At 38.6% G+C, this 19,635-nt stretch overlaps 2 protein-coding genes across 3 annotated transcripts in view; one reads left to right on the forward strand and one right to left on the reverse strand.

Moving 5' to 3' along the window:
• Nucleotides 1-7,316, forward strand: part of LOC126848942 (carbonic anhydrase-related protein 10) — a 133,411-nt gene extending 126,095 nt beyond the window's left edge. The window contains exons 7-10 of one of the 2 annotated variants that reach the window (XM_050590339.1): nucleotides 4,827-4,981; nucleotides 5,206-5,331; nucleotides 5,708-5,756; nucleotides 5,843-7,316. In XM_050590339.1, coding sequence (XP_050446296.1) covers nucleotides 4,827-4,981; nucleotides 5,206-5,331; nucleotides 5,708-5,756; nucleotides 5,843-5,907 — 395 coding nt within the window. In that variant the 3' untranslated portion in view covers nucleotides 5,908-7,316. The remainder of the gene's footprint in view (nucleotides 1-4,826; nucleotides 4,982-5,205; nucleotides 5,332-5,707; nucleotides 5,757-5,842) is intronic. The other variant, XM_050590340.1, reaches the window with a different exon arrangement.
• The window catches only part of LOC126848940 (bifunctional methylenetetrahydrofolate dehydrogenase/cyclohydrolase, mitochondrial), a 244,673-nt gene that overhangs the window by 209,656 nt on the left and 15,382 nt on the right, over nucleotides 1-19,635 (reverse strand). The window lies entirely within an intron of this gene.

The following is a 19,635-nucleotide window of genomic DNA, read 5'->3' on the forward strand; positions in this document are numbered from 1 at the left end:
AAAATCCATTTTCAACTTTTGTCAAAAGGAGAGGACGCGGGGAAAACTTACGCGATGCGATCCTCCTTGTGTAGCAGTTCTCACAATATATAATACAAACCGCATTGCCTCGTTTAATCTCGCTTGTATGCGCGAGAATGTATCAATAGCAGCGGGGCGGGGCTCTTTTCTCACAGGCTCGCTCCTCTCTCTTTCTCGGGCAAGGAGTTAATGCATTTCATTAATCACAAGGAGGACCTTTCCATTCTCCATCCCCAACCCTGCTCAACCTACGTGTCTCGTTGGCGCAAAACGGTACGAAGCAGTTGATATTTCCTCGTCCTCCTTATTATTACTTGTCATCTCGCCGGATTTCTTTCCTCTCACCCCCTCAAGCTCCATTTAATTTCCCCTCCTCCGGTTCGCCGACCTCGTTTGTCGGAAGGGGATGAAATCAGGACGCGACGATAAATAAAAATAAAACACACACGCACGCACAATACTTGTAAGACGACGTAGGTGCTCGTCGTCAAAGGGGAAAGGGCGCGGAAAGGGAGCACCAAATGGTGGGACAACACGAGAGGGGAAAGAGATTAGCGACGTATGCTTGAAGAGAAGCTTGACAGCTTCTACTTTTTGCTATCGCAATTTCTGAATAGCGACGTCCTAAGAATATCTCGGCGGGGATGGGGCCCAGAAGCGGATAGAACGAGGGATATCGTCGGAAGCCACCCCCGACACATTCGGGTCGGGGGATCGTTCAGCTCCCTTGTGTCGGATCTGCCATTTGCGAGAGCGCGTTCGACCATCTTTAATGTCACGGGCTCAATACGAGAAATAGACGGCGAGTATATATATATATAGCGACATTTTGATGAAGAGCTCAGCCTAGTAGCATCGGAGAACTTTCGTCATGGAAACGATATCATCGTCACACGTTACTATTTCAAAGCAACCCGTTAGAACGTTAAATGCATTTAAAGTGTGTTGTGTCGCGAGGCAATTTATTATTATACATATATTAATAAATTTTGCGCTCTCAAATTTAACAGCTGGTATTCCAATTTTTTTTAATTTACGTGCGCATCTAATTCTTCGCTACAATAAAATAAGAAAAAAGAGAGAATGAGAGAAAAGCTTGAACATATAATATCAAGAATCTTGTTTTTATGTTATATTTTTACTTGTAAATGTATATGTTGATGAAGCAAAAAGAGAGATGATAGATGTGGCATTTGGTGTAGCGCGCATATAATACACGTAATCTATACGATCTGAAAAGTAAATTTAACTGTCCCGTAAAATCGAATAGATGGTGGATTGTGTCTGCTTGGTCGAGCGCACAAACATAAACACTCACGTGACGTCACGAGGATTCGAAGAAATAGACGCAATATATATATATATATATATATACATACAATATATATACGAAGGATATACGCAGAGCGAGTGAAGTTCGTGTTTAGATGTTAGCTACGTAGGACGGCGCTATCATGGATTATATGTATCCCTTTATTTGTGGATAAACTGGCGCGGGCGTGTAGACTCGGTTCAAGCCGGATTCATCTCGTCCACGGAACGAGATTCGCGTAATCTTATGTACGTACCCCGAGAGACGTATGTATACTATGAATACCAGTGTCTTTTCCGGTGTCTCGGAAATGCCGAAGGGATTTTGGCGATTACATAAACGATTCATCTGGCTGTAGGTGTAATTTTCACGACTGAAGGAAAAAAAAAAAAAAAAAAACGATCGATATATATGCAAAAAAAAAAGACACGGGGAGGAGATACTCGAACGGAATCGAAGGTTTTGCGCGGTAACATACCACCCGGTGTCCGATAAATACGAGCCCCCGGCGCGTGTGAGCGTCGTTCACGGAGCGAGAGATTTATTTTCACCGCGCATTCTGAAATGATGACCTTTTACGCTGGATTTCGCCCCGCGCACGTTTCGTAGGAAAGATACAAATCACTTCGGGACGTTCGTGGCGGTTACGAACGGCGCGCATCCTACTGTATATATGTATACACTCGAAACCCATCGCTCGCTCTCTTCAAGAGTAAATTCCGTCGACGCATATCTCGGATGGTGCTCGAAACATTCATTTCGCGCGATGCCCTCATTCGTCAAAATCGACATGGCTGCGTATAAATATTTAATTAAATTACAGTTACAAATGTTCTTGCTGCTTCCGTCCTTTTTTAATCTCATTGTCTCGATTTTTTTTGTTCTACTCGCATTAATCTCTTTTCAATATTCAAATTTCAATATACAAAGAATTTTGTATTAAAAACGCTCTCAAATGTACTTTTAATATTTGGAAAAAGAATATTTTTTGAACTATTTAAAAAAAATGTTTATACAAATTCGCGTATAAATATTTAATTTAATTACAATTACAAATATTCTCGCTGCCGCCGTTAATTTTGTCGTCTCCGATTTTTTTTTCTATTTGTATTACTGTTTTATTCAATATTCAAAGAATTTTGTATTCAATACACTCTTTTAAATGTACTTAAAATATTTGGGGAAAGAATTAATATTTTTTGAACTATCTATATTCAAAAAATGTTCATATCACTTCGTGATTTTTTCATATTACAAATTCCCTCACGTCTAATAATAATCATGTTTGTTTAAGTATAATTGTGTTTGCGAATGGCAGCTCATGGCTGAAACGCGCAAGTCCGCCGCTGTCGATGGAAAGTTATGCGAGGGTAGTGCATAATGCATTAGGTATACACATTCTGCATGAGATGCAGATATTTGCGGAGTGACGGCTTACAAGCGAGTCGCATATTGCTTGTTCTTGTGTAATTCTACTATTTACTACAGGTTATATGATACATTTACACGACGCGTTCGAAATTATAACTGCCTGAATATGCAAAAGCAACGCGGCTGCATTATTACTGCGAGAGCATTACGGCTTAAGTGCAATACCATTATCTCAATGGAAATGACATTTGCCGATAATGCTCTCGCGAGGTGAATTACGAAAAAGATTGAAGAACTCATAAACACATCGTTATTAAGCTTAGAATTGCGTCTTTATTACTTTTTACCAGCGGAAGCTTAAATTTTACTGTACACATGACCAAGTTATGGGTGCGTGTCAGCATTTCTCTGTACGAGTAGATGTGTGTACAGGAATACTGCGTACATAAATTGCACATAACATATATATGGCCGTTTTCTACACGATTTACGTATGTTTGTGCGGCACGAATCGTGCCACGGGGGCTTGCTTCGTTCCTTTTTCCTCGTTTGTCGCTCTTTTCCGGATTCATCTTTGTTTTTCCGGCCTACCTCCCGAATGCCAAAAGTTCAAAGGCGGGTTGGTTCGTGCGAATTCAATCGCGAATAGTTTCGTCCGCCTACACGAAAATGGTCTCGCGTCGAATGGTATCGCCGTCGTGGATTCCTTGCAGCGAAGCATTTGTATCGAAGAGCGACGCCTTTTACGCTTCATGACCTTCTATAAATCCGCATACGCGTCTGTTATCGATAAAAGTAATACGAGGCTCGTTTTGCACGCGAGTGAGTAATCGGTTGAATTTATAGGAATGTTGCTCTCTGAAATGGTTATTGAATTTTTGCGACCGAGTCGAGTGTCAAAGGGCGATGGAAGCGTCTATGAAGACGGAATAATTCGTAGCGACTGAACGCTTTGCCTTGATATACAGGGTGGAAAATAACCATTTACTAGGGATTCAGAGGAAAAGTAGAATATTTTATTTAATAAGCTTACATGTCAGTATGATGCCTTTCCCAGCCTCTCCCTTAATCTTCTGGCACACAATCTTAACATTTATACAATTCTTATGTTTAATTTTTAACATTTTAAATGTCGCCAGTAGATAAATTAATAGACAAGTCTTTATACGACCAAACTGGCAATTTATTGTTTGATTGTTCTATCACAACGTTTCGACCATATGATTTTGGTCCTTATCAAGTGAAAGTTATAATTGAAAGGTAGGAAGAGAAAAATCTTAAAAGTAGAAAGAGAAAAAAAGAGATTTTTCTCTTTCTACTTTTTAATTATAACTTTCACTTGATAAGGACCAAAATCATATGGTCGAAACGTTGTGATAGAACAATCAAACAATAAATTGCCAGTTTGGTCGTATAAACACTTGTCTAATTAATTTATACAATTATTTATACAATTATTTTGAAATAACTTGGTATTACATTTCGTTTAACGCTTCTTGGAGATGTGCAAGCAAAGTTACTCGAAAATATCTGTTGCCATGTCTTTCTTATCACGTGAGAATCTCAAATATGTTTTTTAGAACCGATCTAAAAAATATGCATAATTAAATACGTCAAGTATCTCATCTGATCACGAATTTTGTTTATCAGATATTTCTCGCGCGATTGTTATCTATAATTTCGCTTCCGGTTTATCGTTAGCATTCTGCATAATGTACAGAACTCGCGCAGGCCAACTGCATTAACACCGTCCTTTAATCTCCTGCTTCTTCATCTGAATCTCTTAATCTTGAAGTACATACATTTCTCTTTTACGATCTCTTATCAGAAATCTTAATGTCTAATTAAACTTTTAAAGGCATTTAATTCTTCAAAATCTCTCTAAGAGCCTTAAAATTATCGCTAACTGATCTCTGATCTTTGGTTTGAAGTAATTTCACCTTGTATTCTTGGAATCTTTGGATAGCTTTAGTGAGCAAACTCGCTAATCGATATTATACTCGGGCTTGTCCAATTATATCATTGCGTGACAAATCTCATTTCGCGAGCGAGATAACGAAATCTGTACTGATACCCAAATAGCACTCCGTAACTAGCTCTTACCCAATATTTTATATTTCAGGTGCCACCGCACCTGTCCGCTACCTGTCTCTGAAAAGCCTTCTTCCGGATACCACCGGTTACATGACTTACGAGGGCAGTACAACGCATCCGGGATGTTGGGAAACGGCCGTGTGGTTGATCCTCAACAAACCGATTTACATCACGGCACGAGAGGTAAACACATCGGCGATCTATCGTTGCCCATTTTTTTTTTTTTTTCACGCAATATATTTTTTTTCCGTCCCGGAACAAAATCGCGGAACAGACTCGCGTGTCTCGCGCAATCGTAATCGGATCATCGGAAAGCAACAAACGCGAGACGATAAGACGGTGATAGTTTCATCGGATCGATCAACGAATCGCATTATTCTCACGATGTGCATTATCTCTGTCATTAGCTGTACGCCCTAAGGAAATTAATGCAAGGCCCTTCCACTACGCCGAAAGCGCCCCTCGGTAATAATTCCAGACCGTTGCAGGGTCTTCATTACAGAACTGTGCGAACGAATATCGATTTTGCCAAGGTAATATAACACTGTAATTATGTTATTCGATATTCTCGTGCAAAGAACGCGTAGTATCAATCAGATTAATTATCATATTATCTACAGTAAATGTGATATGATATTTGCATTACGCAATTATAAAAAAAAAATATTTGTAATTTTCTCTCTCTCTCTCTTAAAATCATTTTATCTAAAAAAATTAAATTATTGTTTTAATGATTATAAAAATTAGCAAAGATTATAAACTTTAAGTAATAGTTATTAGCTTTTTTAAAGCTGTTTCTTAACAAATATTAGAATCGTAAAATTGTGATCGATTGTAGAAGAAATCAGTCTCGTCAGAATTTTCTTGCGAAGCTGCAACTTAAATGTACTTTCCGTGTTATTCCGGCAGCGGGGAAACGCCAAGTGTCCATCGATGGCGCAGGACATGCATTATAGAGGTAACACACGATGTTAGCCAGGCTCCAGGAGCCCCTAAACTTCATGCTTCAACGCGAAGGGATCGTCTCGATGAGAATTTGAAAAGATGACTTTTTCCTTCCAGCCAACACGTGGCGGGACGACGGTTCCCTATCACACAACGTAGTCTGAAGCCGTCCCGCGGTACGACCACGAGAGGGGACTTTTTTCTAAAGGAGTTCTGAAACGAGACGAGTTCACATACAACGCGATACGAGGAGGGTAAGGCAGAGAGCTGATTTCTAACAACGGGAAACGAAAAATGGTTTGCCGTGGCTGTGCGAAAAACGGACGTAAATATTTCGAATGGTTGTGTAAACTAAGGGGTGAAATAAAAGTACCGATAGCGATTCCTGTGTTTCGAAGCGAACCGATCGAGTGTCATGCAACCAGCATTTCGTCACCAAAAAGATTACGTATTGAATCTTTAGATAAGGTTTTATTGCGAAAATAATGTATGAAGAGAGATTTGAATTTTGTTTCATTCCCCGGAGCAGCAAGGACAAAGTTGATGCGTGTGTTGCTACAGCACTAATGTAATTCTCATAACACGAGTGATGAAAGGAGCTTTAAGTGTCTTGGTGGGATACAAATTTTTGTTTAATGCTGTTTGTAAGTTTACGCGTATGAAGATTGTAACAGTTATCAGAGATGGGCGTAATATAATTTAAAATAATATCTATTATAAACTAAACAATGTAATTTTGTAAAATCGACAATATAGCGCACGCTTTCAGCTGCTGAATGAATGATTCCTATAGCGAGACGATAGACATTGTTTCTCGAGATGAGAGGAAAAAAATTAATTTAAATGCCCATCGCTGATAATCATACCGATTCGTTCTGTTTTCACGTGCGAATCTGCTTGAATAATTAATCCCGCTGATAAGCCTGTAAATCGGAATTACTTGAGGTTTTGTCAATTATCGCGTAGCCAATGGCGATACGACATAAAGCGATGTAAAGCGAAAATCGTTAGGAAACGCGGGGAAGGGAAAATGGGATGGGAGAAATGAAGCGGAAGAGCGCGGGAGGAGACGATCGTGATGGATCTCGGTGGGAGATACAGAAGAAGAAATAGCCGGTATCACGATGGAGGAAGGAAGGAAAGGAGAGGAAACGGGGATGGAGAGGCAGAGAGCAATTTCGTAATAGCTTCGGGATAGAGAGGAGTAGGTTAATAAAGAAGGAATGGTTCGGAAAGGGAAAAGATTAGGATGAAGTCATGTAGTAGATCAACCGCGCGGAAGAAAACGCTCTCTCTCTCTCTCTCTCTCCCTCCCTCTCTCTTTCTCTCATAGCTTACCCGATGGACAAATAATCCGGCGCGCTTTTGTATATATAAACACAGATACGGAGAAAATGTTACACGAACAGACATTTACCTAAGATAGACGTTAAGCAGTGAGAAAGACGAAAGTCTTTTAGGGAGATGAAAAAAAAAAGCGTGTGTATAGAGAATAAAGTTGTATCATAAACCGAAAAAGTGAACGTTTAACAATTGTGGTTAATAAGCAACAATAAAGGCGACGTTATATTGTACAGCAACAGCGGCCGCTGTGTCTCTCTCTCTCTCTCTCTCTTTGGCAATCATTTTTTTTGTGTGGATATACTTTACATTGATTATAATCTTTCTTTTTATTTTTATGTATATATATATCACATTCCCATTCCCATCCCCGCGATCACATTCTATCTTCTTTATTGAAGAGACATCTAAAATAATCTCGTTGAATAATATTTGCACGACATCGTACATCAACATTACAGACGTTAATCGAAGTGGCTGCTTCGACGATATAAATTAATAAAATTTTGACAATACTCGTTAATTTCCGAAAGGCGGAGAGAAAGTTTGGTTCGGCACGCCTCTACAAAGTTCGGCATTACAAATTTCTTTGTCGACGTGCGTCAAGGATAAGTCAAAGTTCCAGCTCGACGCTCGCGAAAAGTTTCGCGCTCTCGAGCATCGGGATGTGCTATGCTCGATCCAAAAATTCGAGCGGGCTGACAAATTATCCTCGGGACAAAACTGGGTTGAACATCGGCCCAAAGTTCATGCCTCGGCCGGCGAGACCGCGTTTCATCCTTAATTAATTATTTCTCGCAACTTTTGCAGGACGCCTTCCTCCCCCTCTCTCTCTCTCTCTCTCTCTCTTTCTCTCTCTCGAGACTAAGAGGTAAGTAGATTCTATTTTATCAATTTGCGGAATAATTTATACGCGCGCGCTAGAGAAACTGATTGCCCGTCAGGGCGCGATATTCTTCACCGTTGGCGTCTTCACGCTTCGCGTCTATTATACAATTTGACGTTGTTGCAATTTCATCACGCTTGAAGGACTGCACGCGACGCACCACTCAAACCAGGTCACCCACTATATAATTTGACTCAATGTACGGCCAGTAATTGGTCTTTGAAGACGAAGCACGAGTAATGCATTATCATCGTTTTATAATAACGATAATTGTTAACTACTTGGAAGTTCATTCTCTTAACAATTTATCACGTGAATGAGACACATAGGTATGTCGAATTTTATTAAATTTGTCAAATTTTATTAAATTTATAAAAATTTATTAAAAATAATTATGCGACATGGAATAGTATATGATGACGGAGTACTATGAATTTTTCAAATACATCCTGAAATTCAGATTAGCGTGGTAACTTTGACAACTCGTACGCTCGCTCGAATTGCGATATAATTGCCGTATCATTCCGGATTTTGCTATTTTGATTACGCGAGCAATTTTTCCAATCAAATCACACCATCGACCGTCTCTCTCGCGTCCGTCTGCTTAAACGAATGCAACGAATTTAAGAAAGGGGAAGATTCGCCGAGAATGTGCTGAGCGAGTAGCTGGGCTCGGGTTGCACGCAGCAGCAAGAGGATGCAGAGAGATATGCTTACCGAGCTCAAAGTCCTTTGAGGGGGGAAAAAGGGAGGCGAATAAAGAAGGTGGAAGAGAGAAGCCCGGCGGTCACGTGACGTCCTCGATTGAAGAAGCAGACGACGAGGGGGGGAAGAGGAGTCCTTGCACTCTTTTATGGAAATTAAGGACGTGATTTCGGATTCCCATGAGTTTCTACCTCCATCTCCTTGTCGCTTTGTACTCTCCGAGGACGCTTCGTGATCGCTCGCGGTATAACCCCCCGTTTTTAGATATGTGCAGCGCACGCAAAATCGATATGAAACACATTTATATGCATTTTATATTTAGAATTACGAGCGTTTTCTTTTTTCTCGTTCATTTGGCTTTCTTGAATTAATTTATACTTTAACGAAAATTTCATCGAAATTCCCTTGCCTTCTCGCTCTTTTCATTTCCAAGCTACGGAGACTTGTAAATCTTTGAAACATTTATACCGTACGCGAGATATGCATATCTATTTCCACCACCAGATGCGATCTGTTACTAGTAAAAGTTTTATGGGACGGCATAAATATGTCCTGCATACTTCGTATATTTTCGCCCATCTTATGTCTATCACGTTGAAAAGCGGCTCGCGCGTAGCCTACATTCGCGGAAGCGTTCAACCCGGGAGCATTGAAACACGCCGGATCTAAATATGAAACAATTTCTTTGAAGCTCAGCTATATTGACAAAACGCGTATCGAACACGTACTGTGCAGTGGCAATTTAATCAGACGTTTCCTTCCGCGTTCGATATCAGGCGCGGCCGTTCAACCGCGCCAAACGCGGTTAGATGAAATGGAAGTTAGGAAATAATAACCGAAAGTTGAATGCAAGTTCATTTGGCTGAAACCGCTTTAACGTGCATGCGATTGCAATATTCCCGCCTTATTCCACGAATGCGAGATGGCTTAAAAGTTAGCATCCACTTACACCCTCTATCTATCTCTCTCTCTCTTTCCTCTCTTCCCGCTCTTTTAAATATATGTAAATAAAAAATTTATTAAAAAAGACAAAACTTGACGATACGCAAAATGTAGAACGCGAAATAAATAATGTAATTATTTTTGTTCACTCTTATGGATCTACTTTAGCAATGTGAAAAATAACTTTTAGAAACTTTTTCCGAAGAATATTAGAAATTGATCTTTTTGGTGTTTTACAAATATTTTTATTAATGTTTGAACAATACGTGAGTATTTTTTAATCTTGGATATTTAGCTTTTTCTTAGTTGATACGAGCTTCTACCGCATTCGAAAATGCATACGCGTTCAAAATTTGACGTGCTGCTTCTCATGTAATTGTCAAAAATAATCGGGCTAGTTTTATTCCGTAGAATATTTATGGGATATTAAGCCTAATTCCATAGAAAAAAAATAAAAAATAATAAAGTAATGTCTTTTTAAAATTAGATATTTCAATTTTGCTGAAATTTATTCATTTCTTTAAGGTCAGAAAAATATTAATTATTAATTTTTTAAATTTTATTTAGCTTTAGTATTCTTTAAAAAGTGTTTTCTTTTATTTAAAGAAAATTAGAATTATTTGGTCCATTACTTATTAAAATATCCGTCACACCAACTTTGAAAACAATATTTTGAGAAAAAAAAAATGTGTTTAAAATTTCGCAGGGCCATCTGAAGATTCGCGCTATCCTATTCAAAGTCTTACAACTCCTTTAATTTTGCAAATTTTTTAATAAAATTTGAAAGACATCTTGAGAAATCGCACTTCTAAAAAATGTAAAAAAATCAATCTTCTTTTTATTTTCTAAGATGGATTGGATATTTAATATACTTTTATCAAGAAAATATTAATTTCTTAGAGAGCATTTCTTCGCTTATTTTCTCAAACTTCTGGACATCGGCATTGCATTTATATTTGCGCATACTCGGAGAATTCTATGTTGAAACTGTTATTATTTCGTTTTAACACAGTTATCGCCGATGTCGGCTCTCATGTTTTAGAAACGTTATTCCCATGCGAACAGCCGACACGTACAGCTACTTTGCTCGAGGAGAAGCTAGAACTTTCATAAACGCGTTTACGCATTGCTTTAAAAAGTTTAATTGATAATTATAGGATCTCGTTGCGCTAAGACTGCTTAAAAGAGCAAATATAATTTAACTTTATATTTCACTCAGTTTTCGTAGAAAGTTATCGATTTAACTTCAAAATTAGTTATTGCCACTCTACTAAAATCTTTTTTATTACAAATATATGATCCTTAATCGAGGCGTCGCTATCTTTGGAATATCCGACTAAGCGGTCGTAAGAATTAAATGTCAACGTATTAATAAGATGAGATTGATGTCTCTTCTCTTTGATTATATACTGATAACGGAGCGGCTCATCACGCTCGTATCAGTTCATCGTAAACGGAGGACTTTAATTCGCCAAGTAATCGTGAAAATAGAATGACGGATCGTCTCGAGCGATAGAGAGGGAAAGAAAGAGGACGATCGTTCGAAAAAAGATAATCGGAGGGAGGTGGGCGGCGACGTTAAAACTTATCGTCGCTTTCCTTTATGCCTGCCGTCGATAGATGAGACCGAGACGGTGCGAGAAAGGACGAAGATCAGAAGGAAAACCATCGACCATCGGTCCGCGGCCACGTGAAGGCGAGTACCAGAGATGGATGGAGTAAAGGGACGGCGGCGGCGGCGGGGGCGGAGGGAGCTGGGGGGAGGGGGGAGGGGGGGAGGCTCGATCATGACCGCACAGCGCGCCAAGGAATTATGGATACCATTATGCGAGAAAGAGAGATTAGAGGTCCTCGTAATATTTTTATTACCTCGTCTCACACATACATACACGTACGTTAGTTCACATAGGATGATCCTCACACACAGGCAAACACGTTCGCGCGAACAGGGACACAAATTGCCGCGAGGTAGATCGCGCCTTGAAAGATGGTGATGTGGCCGCTCCCCTTAGTCACGCATTAAGAAAATTATCCCCAACGACAAAAGAGACTGTATCGCAATAAAGAGAATTTGAGAAGTACAAATCCAGTCTATCTTAATATTATGTTGCTAAAGAGCATTGTGGCTAATTTAGTTAAATATATGTAAAAGCATTTATTTATTCTCAACCCTCGAATTAACTCTAAATTCTGTATAAACGCAAAGCGTTTGACAACTTGTTTTTTATTTATTTCTTATGTCTATCTATGTGTTTATTTATTTATTTTATTTATATTAAACGATGATGAAAAATTAATGTGAATTTGCTTGTAAATAGTGATGTGAAATAGATAAGTAAAAGATTCCATGGGAAATTGTAGGAAACTTTGTACAACAAAAGCTTAATATTATTAATAACATTTGTGTGATGTGCGTTCATAAGCCACATAATGCAGGCGCTTTGTATATAATTACATTTTTCCGGCTTCGGCATTTATTATACCCGTCCGCTCGCGTCGAAGCCCATAAAATACAATGGCCGATTATTAATTTGCCTAAACCCAGAGCGCATACCGATAATCGACATTTTCCGATTGGATTCATGTACGACGGCAGATGTAGTGCAATTTTAACTCATCATATCATATATTTATACATAGTTTCTCACGCGACGCGAGACCGTCGAATTATTTTTAACCGTCGAGCTATTTCTCTAAAGCGGGCGCAATTATATCGAAAATCATAGAATGCAATTAAATTGCATTTAAATTATTCGCATTCCAGTGCAAAATGATTGAACTTTTTTCCCGATGACCAACAGACCGAGTAGATTAAACTGAAATATGTCAGACAGACGAATGGTAAATTTAAAATCTCCGTCATTTCATCGCTGGAGCGAGAGAGAGAGAGAGAGAGAGAGAGAGAGAGAGAGAAATGCAAATCTGCTGTATTTTTCCGATTCGTCGCTGATGGTGTGGCATAATAAAAATGCGATTCAGTCATCCTTCGAAATTTCTACGGCCATTGCGGGACAAGGAATCGTTTTCATTCAACGACGAAGAATCGGCTTACCCGCCTTACAATGGCAGGCGGAGAAACGATTTTTCCCCCGGAATCGAGAAAGGGAGCAAACCTCCATAACGGACTTACCACATCCGAACAATCCGCGACGCCAGTTTGAAAGACTTTATATCCTTTTCACCGACATTCTACTGCATCTGATATACTTGTGTCATCCCGCTCACGCCGACCTTTGTTGGCTGCGTACATAATTGTTGCGATCAATAATTTTCTTTAAATCTATAGTATATATAATTACATTTCTTTCGTTATTATTCACTCTCTCATGCAATGCTGAATAAAATGTATAAGATATGTGAATCTGCGATAAATATCTTTATGTATTGTTTATTCCACAAATGTATTTCTTTTAATCAATACTTTGCGGATTTTAGATTTTCTTACTTTAGCACGGTGTATACTAATTCATATCGCTTTAATTAATTTCCCGTGAACACAATCTTGCATGCGACGACACTTGACGCCTGAAAGCAGAATATTGGGAACGTCGAAAATGTCGACGAAGCTGACAATGCATCCTCTCCAAATTCCGGCTAACAATTCACACGGCTTCAGCAATAGCCCCTTGATATAGCCTTTGTGCATATCACTTGTAGATGAATTAATATTGCCCGTTTGTCACATTTGTCACATTCACTCGGGCTAATTTAATAAAGCAGACAGCCACCGAATAAACTTCGATCAACCTGACGTATAGAGCACGAGGCTCGAGATAATTGATATATAAATCCGATATACGTCAAATCGAAAAATTTTAAAAATAGATTTCCAAATATCCGCATTTCCTTCGCGCGCCTGCCTAATTGTAAAAATGATATACGTTCATTCAAACAGTTCGATGTATTTTTTTCTTTTTTTTTCGAACACCCGGTGAATAAATATATTCCCGAAATACGATCACAGAGGCCTTTAAAATTGCAATGATATTCGATCGCGCCGAGATGATATTCGGATACGCAGTTGATGCAGAGGATGCACGCAATTGGTAATTACCAACGTAATTAATTACAGGTCTAATTTGCCAAGAGCATCTCTCCAAGGAGACAATGATACAATAGTAGTAGGACAATGGGACGATTATGGAATTACACGGTACGCTTCTTACGTATCCGATGTAATACAGTACGTGCGTCTTATCATTGTTATCGTTAACAATGTAGATCGCAAATTTTACGAAAAGCTCGCATTAAAACTCGTGGAAAGGAATATCGAAGGATGTGGCATGCTTAAATAAGCGAGAATTGGCGAGGAGCATTTGCGATTTTCAACTGAAAAAAGAAAAACACTCAAAAGTTTTGCAAAACACAAATACAGAAGAGAATACGTGAACTACATGAGGATGAACCGAAGGCGAGACGAGAGAGAAAATAAAGCAACTTTTTTCGAATTCACTTCACCCCTCAAGATCCGTGCGTCTTCGCTTCTCTCTTTGTTCCGTCTCTCCTCAGCCCTTCTTCCTATACAGTAAACTTTACGATATCGCGCCGGCTGCCCTCCCCGCTTGTTTTCTTGCAATCTACGTTCACGTGAATATTTTACAAAAACTAAAAGAAACGAGTGCCGGCTGGACGATATTACGTTTTGGCGTTTTGCCATCGTCAAGCGACACGTGACACGCGCGAAACTTTGCGGAAAGAAACATAGAATTTGCCATTAATATGAAACTCAGCTAAAAAAATATTTGTACAAAACAAAAAAATTGAATTAGCTCTCTCAAATGTCTTATTTAATTCTTAACAGTATATATAATCGATTTTATTAATTTTGATACATAAAAGTGCATTCTTTTTTGCAATCATTTTGCATAAATGTGATCCATATAAGTGAGCTACGAAAAGGTAAAGTACGCCACTTTCTGTATTCTATTCGTGTTTCTCGCGGCAAGAACATTCGAAGAAATGAGAGAGACACGCTCATTTACATAACTGCGTTAAAGGGAGTATATTTTATTCCGTTTGAGGTAAAATAATGCACTCGGTGGGCCGGGATCACGCGCGGCTGTTTCTAATCTAAATAATCAGAAATATTCTAACATTATTGAATTTATCGCTACCGTAGTAGACTCGGCTGCAACACGATAAAAGTGGAACAAACTTAACTTTCCCCTCCCATTTTCCTTCAACGTGCGCTCGATGCATCACGGTTTGCACGCCCCGCTGATTCTGTTACGGTCCTTTTTTTGTCCTCCGACTAAAGGGAGAGACTAAACTCTATTTACTCTTCATTACGGTCTAATGAGCGATACATTAGCAAATTTCAACATGTACAAGAGCATAAATAAAGTCATTTAGCTTATGCGACCACGCTATCAAAACTGTGCGACTCAAGGTGTATTATTTTGCTGCGCCCATAAAAAAAAAAAAAATTTTAATTACCCAAGATTGTATACAAAATGCGATCTATTACTTTGATTAAGTCAATTATAATATATTATACCTATTCTATTTTGTTAATTTACATTTAAAAAAATTATTTATTTTAAATATATATATATATATATATAATTTGTAACACGTCTATTTGATACGATAAGCAAAACGTTGCAGATCGTACAAATGTTATTCTTTGCGTAGGAAGCATCATACGCATGTAGCATTCAAGGCTCAGTGAGGCTGAAACAGATAATTCGGATACCTCTCAAATAGTTTCATTAACTACTCCGGAACTGTGTGTGCTTGGCGGAACACATCAGAGATAGCGACAGTTTTAATATAATCATCCGTTCATTAACAATCTCGTAATTCCTAGCTTAATAGCTCAACGTTTAACTTGCGTTATTAACTGTAAATACAGAAAACACACGTTATAATGAGTTTCTTTAATCGCTGTAATGTCATTTGCATGCAATAGAATTTTACGGCGTTGATAAAATTTTAAATAAATATCGATGTGTAATAGAGAAAATTTAAGCGCTCTCTCTCTCTCTCTCTCTCTCTGCGTCAAATTTATTTTTGTGGTGTTTACATGTAGGTATCTCTCTGACACAACTCTGTTAAATGCGGATGAAGTTGAAACATTTCGCCGCAACAACGACAATGGCAGTTTAAGCGCTCGCGTGAAACAAACGATAAATTTCTGCCTGACGTCGGAGTGAGATTAAGCGCTATTTTTATTTTAACATAAGCCGAATGGAAATCTTTGACGGACTAGTCGCATTCAATTCGATTCACGTCCGACGGCTGCATAAATTGTTTGATACCCGGACTTGTCACAAAACGGGAACATGTTTACGGCCATCAGTCTAACTAAGGCTTGATGAATGTGCTCAATTTTATCTCCACCACATGACCAATCATATTGATTGTGAGCGCTATTGATTGGCGAGCGAGATTCGCGTTGCTCTTGCGGTGCTTCTCCAAACAATAGTACAAATATCACTATATTTCAGCTTCTGCAATATAAATGTACACGTAAACGTTACGTTACATTATATATTGATTATTATGAAAAATATATTTTTTTAAATATATATTTATTATATATATTTTTTATTTTAGAATTAAAATTATATAGAAAAGATAAGAATAATAATCCGAAACAATAATTTCGTTAAAGTACATTTGTCGAGAAATTTCTAAATTTAAATTTCTTAAATAATATGATGTAACGCATTATTCTGAAATATTTCACGATCAACTTTCGCAACATGTTAACAAATATCGGGAAGAAAACTACACACGCAGATTACGCGTTCGCTATTCAAACGAGAAAGGCATAAATTACGAATCGAATTCTCGCTCCGCTTCATGCTTAAGGAAGGTAATGGAAATTTAATGTCCTCTCCCCGCGCATCGACAATAATAAATAACTCGGCGATAAGGCGCGCGATAAGGGCGCCAATGAGCAATATTGCCCTTTAGGTTAAGGGATGAAGAGGACGAAGTAGATCGGAATGGGGCTCGGGGGAGGGGGTAAAAATACACGACAGAAATCGCGCTTTCTCACTCCTTCCCTGAAGGAGTGAGAAACCACCGCTCGCGCTAGTCGATGCACCGGCTTCTCGAATGACAAGCAAAGATAACTCGAATAAATGTAAAAGCGAGTGCCCGAGTTTTCTCTAAGTGAAAATCGATCAAGTTTTATTGTGTGTGTTCGGGGGGCTGCAATTCGCGCGCCCTTCACCGCTTTCTCCCGGCACAAGTCCCGCTCCTCTCGTTTCCTTTCTCCCTGTCTTCCTGTATATATACGTCGCTTTCTTGTCCGAGAATGCCGCCTTTATGTCCAGATCCCATCGTGTTCTAAAACTAGATCGAAATCCTGCAGAGCGCCCCGGCTACTTTATTATATAGACTCCCGGCACTTTGAGAACCCGTATTTGCGTGCAATACAGAGCGTTTCGTAAGTTTCGCCTTCAAACTTTGGCAAATCTTCTCTTTGATAAATTCTCTCGGTGTTTTAATCGAAAAGTAAAATCTCTTTATATACTACTTTATTTTTTTTTGCAGTTTGATCCGTGAATTCTCGATATTAAATGCCAGACGTTTCACGAGATTTGCATTTTCGGAAATTTTCTTCATAATTGCAAAGCCGACCTCAAGTCTTTCTCTCGCCTTTTTTTTTTTATGTAAAATATTTTACAAAGTATAATTACGCAGAGTTATTTAAGAAGAAAAATTATATAAGTATAAAAAACATTTATGTAACTATACATTATACAGCTTCTAATGTACATAATATATAAGGTGTTTCGCGCGAAACATTGCCACTTTAAACCGGTGGTTTAAAGATATTAAATATTATAATAGGCATATTTTTATATTACTCTATACTATTAATATAATTGCATTTCTGATAAAGAAAGATATACTTTTTTAACATATGTAGCATTTTTATAGAACACTATGCAAAAATGTATACTTTTGCGCGGAATAAAACTTTTTGATAAAGTTTAATAATGTGAACGATGTGACGTAAAATTATTTATCGAACCAAAAAATAGAAGGGACAATAAAAAAAAGCGATTGCGGGATCTGGCTTCTCGGAATATTGGAACGGAATATTTCTTCAACTAAAGGAGTTGAAGACGAAGAGAAAAAAGGAGGAGAAACGGAAGAACGTGGCTCGTAAAAATTTTACGACAGCCGCATTGTTTCGCGCGCGAGTGTGTAGGTGTGTGTGTGTATCGGTCTTTATTTACCCATAAAAGTTTCACGGTGTTATCACACTTCGCTGCTTGCCGAAGTAGGGGACGACCTGTGTCATTGGAAAATGTTCGTGCCACTTTTATGAACCGGCGCGGTTTTTCCCTCCCTGAAAAAGATCCTGAACCACCGTCCACCCGATCGGCCGAAGTTTTCTTATCGCCCGCGCGATATGTTACTTGCATCGTCGGATAATTCAAAATTACTTTTAAAACCGCTCCACACTACGCTCGCTAATCGATTTTGTCCCAAGTACCGAAACTAATTTTCTCTTGGTAGGACAGCTTGCGTTGCAGTGTGAACATGTGCTTACAAGTGTGTATATATGTATATATAATATAAAGTATATTTCATAAGCACAGAAGATAGAGCGGAGCATAAACACAAAGTAGAAATTTTAAACGAAATATAATCGACTTTCTTTGAACAATTGTAGAATTTGCGAATTTCTCTGTGCATATAATATTTTAAATTCTATTTAGCTTCAATATTTCAAAAAAAAAAATTTCTTTTTTATTTATATAAAAAAAATTTATATAAAAAATTTATATAAAAAAAAATTGAAGTTACTCTATTCGGTCCATTAGTTTTCAAAATACCCCTCATACCGACTTTAAAAACAGTGTTTCGAAAAAAAATGCATTTAATATTTTAGGCTCATTATGAGATCTGCGTGCTATCCTATTCAAAATTTTATAACTCCATCAATTTTACGAATATTTTAATAAAATTTGAAAAACATTTTTCAGATACCATATCTTCAGAAAAAGAATTTTTCAATTTTTTTACCTTTTAAAGTAGACTGGGCCCTAAAAGATTGTAATGAATTTTCGATATCGCGCGACGTAAATGCACCGACAAACCCGGTCGCTTTCATTTGCACGCGTTTGTACGAGCGAGCAGCATCTCTTTCCGTCGTACGTCATTACCTGTTCGCGCTTCGCGAAACTTGGCTTCCGGTTAACGAACAAAAACTCCGTCGCGATACGTGCTCGTGGCTTCCTTATACGGAGGGGGCGGAGATGGTGATATATCTCCGCACGTAGTCCGTGATACCGCATGCGGCACAGCCGCAACTGACTCTCGCGGCGGACACGCCGCTCTCTCGTATATAAAATATCTACTTCTTCCTTAGTTCATCAATTTCGTATAAAGTGGCGGATGCGCGAGCTCTCGCGGGAACTTTTTCAGGCGAGAGTAGAAGAGAGTAACGGCACAAACTTCCGAAAGCGGCCATCAGCGCGGATCGAGATGAAATATTCCGAGAGGAAAAAACGTGGGCGCATCGACAATCCGGGCGAAATTTTTAGGCTGCGCACGTGAAAAGTGCTTGCAGTAAAACCCGTTTATCCGCACGTTTGCATGTTTCTTGCATTCGTATGTAAATTACAGTTCTTCGTAAAAAAAAAAGAAAGAAAATATCTTTTGTCGCGAACTTTTCAATAATTTGTTGTCTCGAATTATAGATAAAGAAATTTATAATATAATATACTCAAATAACATTTTTAATAAAATAAATAGTCCCTCCGCGTAATCTTGTCAGTTCGCTTCGAAATGCCGATCTCCGAGCTCCTATTTCCTGATAATGATATAACGAACTCGTAACGACAAGCGCAAAGACGAAATCACGTCGCCGGTACTCGAGGCAGCAGAGGCATGTCCTTATTGTATCCGTACAATAGCGAGGCTACCCTTCCTAAAGGGCGGGGCTAATAAATCGCTCGGCGTTTTCGCCCTCACGTGACCTGGCCGGGGATAATAATTTTATTAATGCCGTTAAGATATCGCTTTGTCCCTCTGCGTGCAAGCCGGCGAT

The sequence above is a fragment of the Cataglyphis hispanica genome, chromosome 4, assembly GCF_021464435.1.
Source record: "Cataglyphis hispanica isolate Lineage 1 chromosome 4, ULB_Chis1_1.0, whole genome shotgun sequence".
NCBI lineage: Eukaryota > Metazoa > Arthropoda > Insecta > Hymenoptera > Formicidae > Cataglyphis > Cataglyphis hispanica.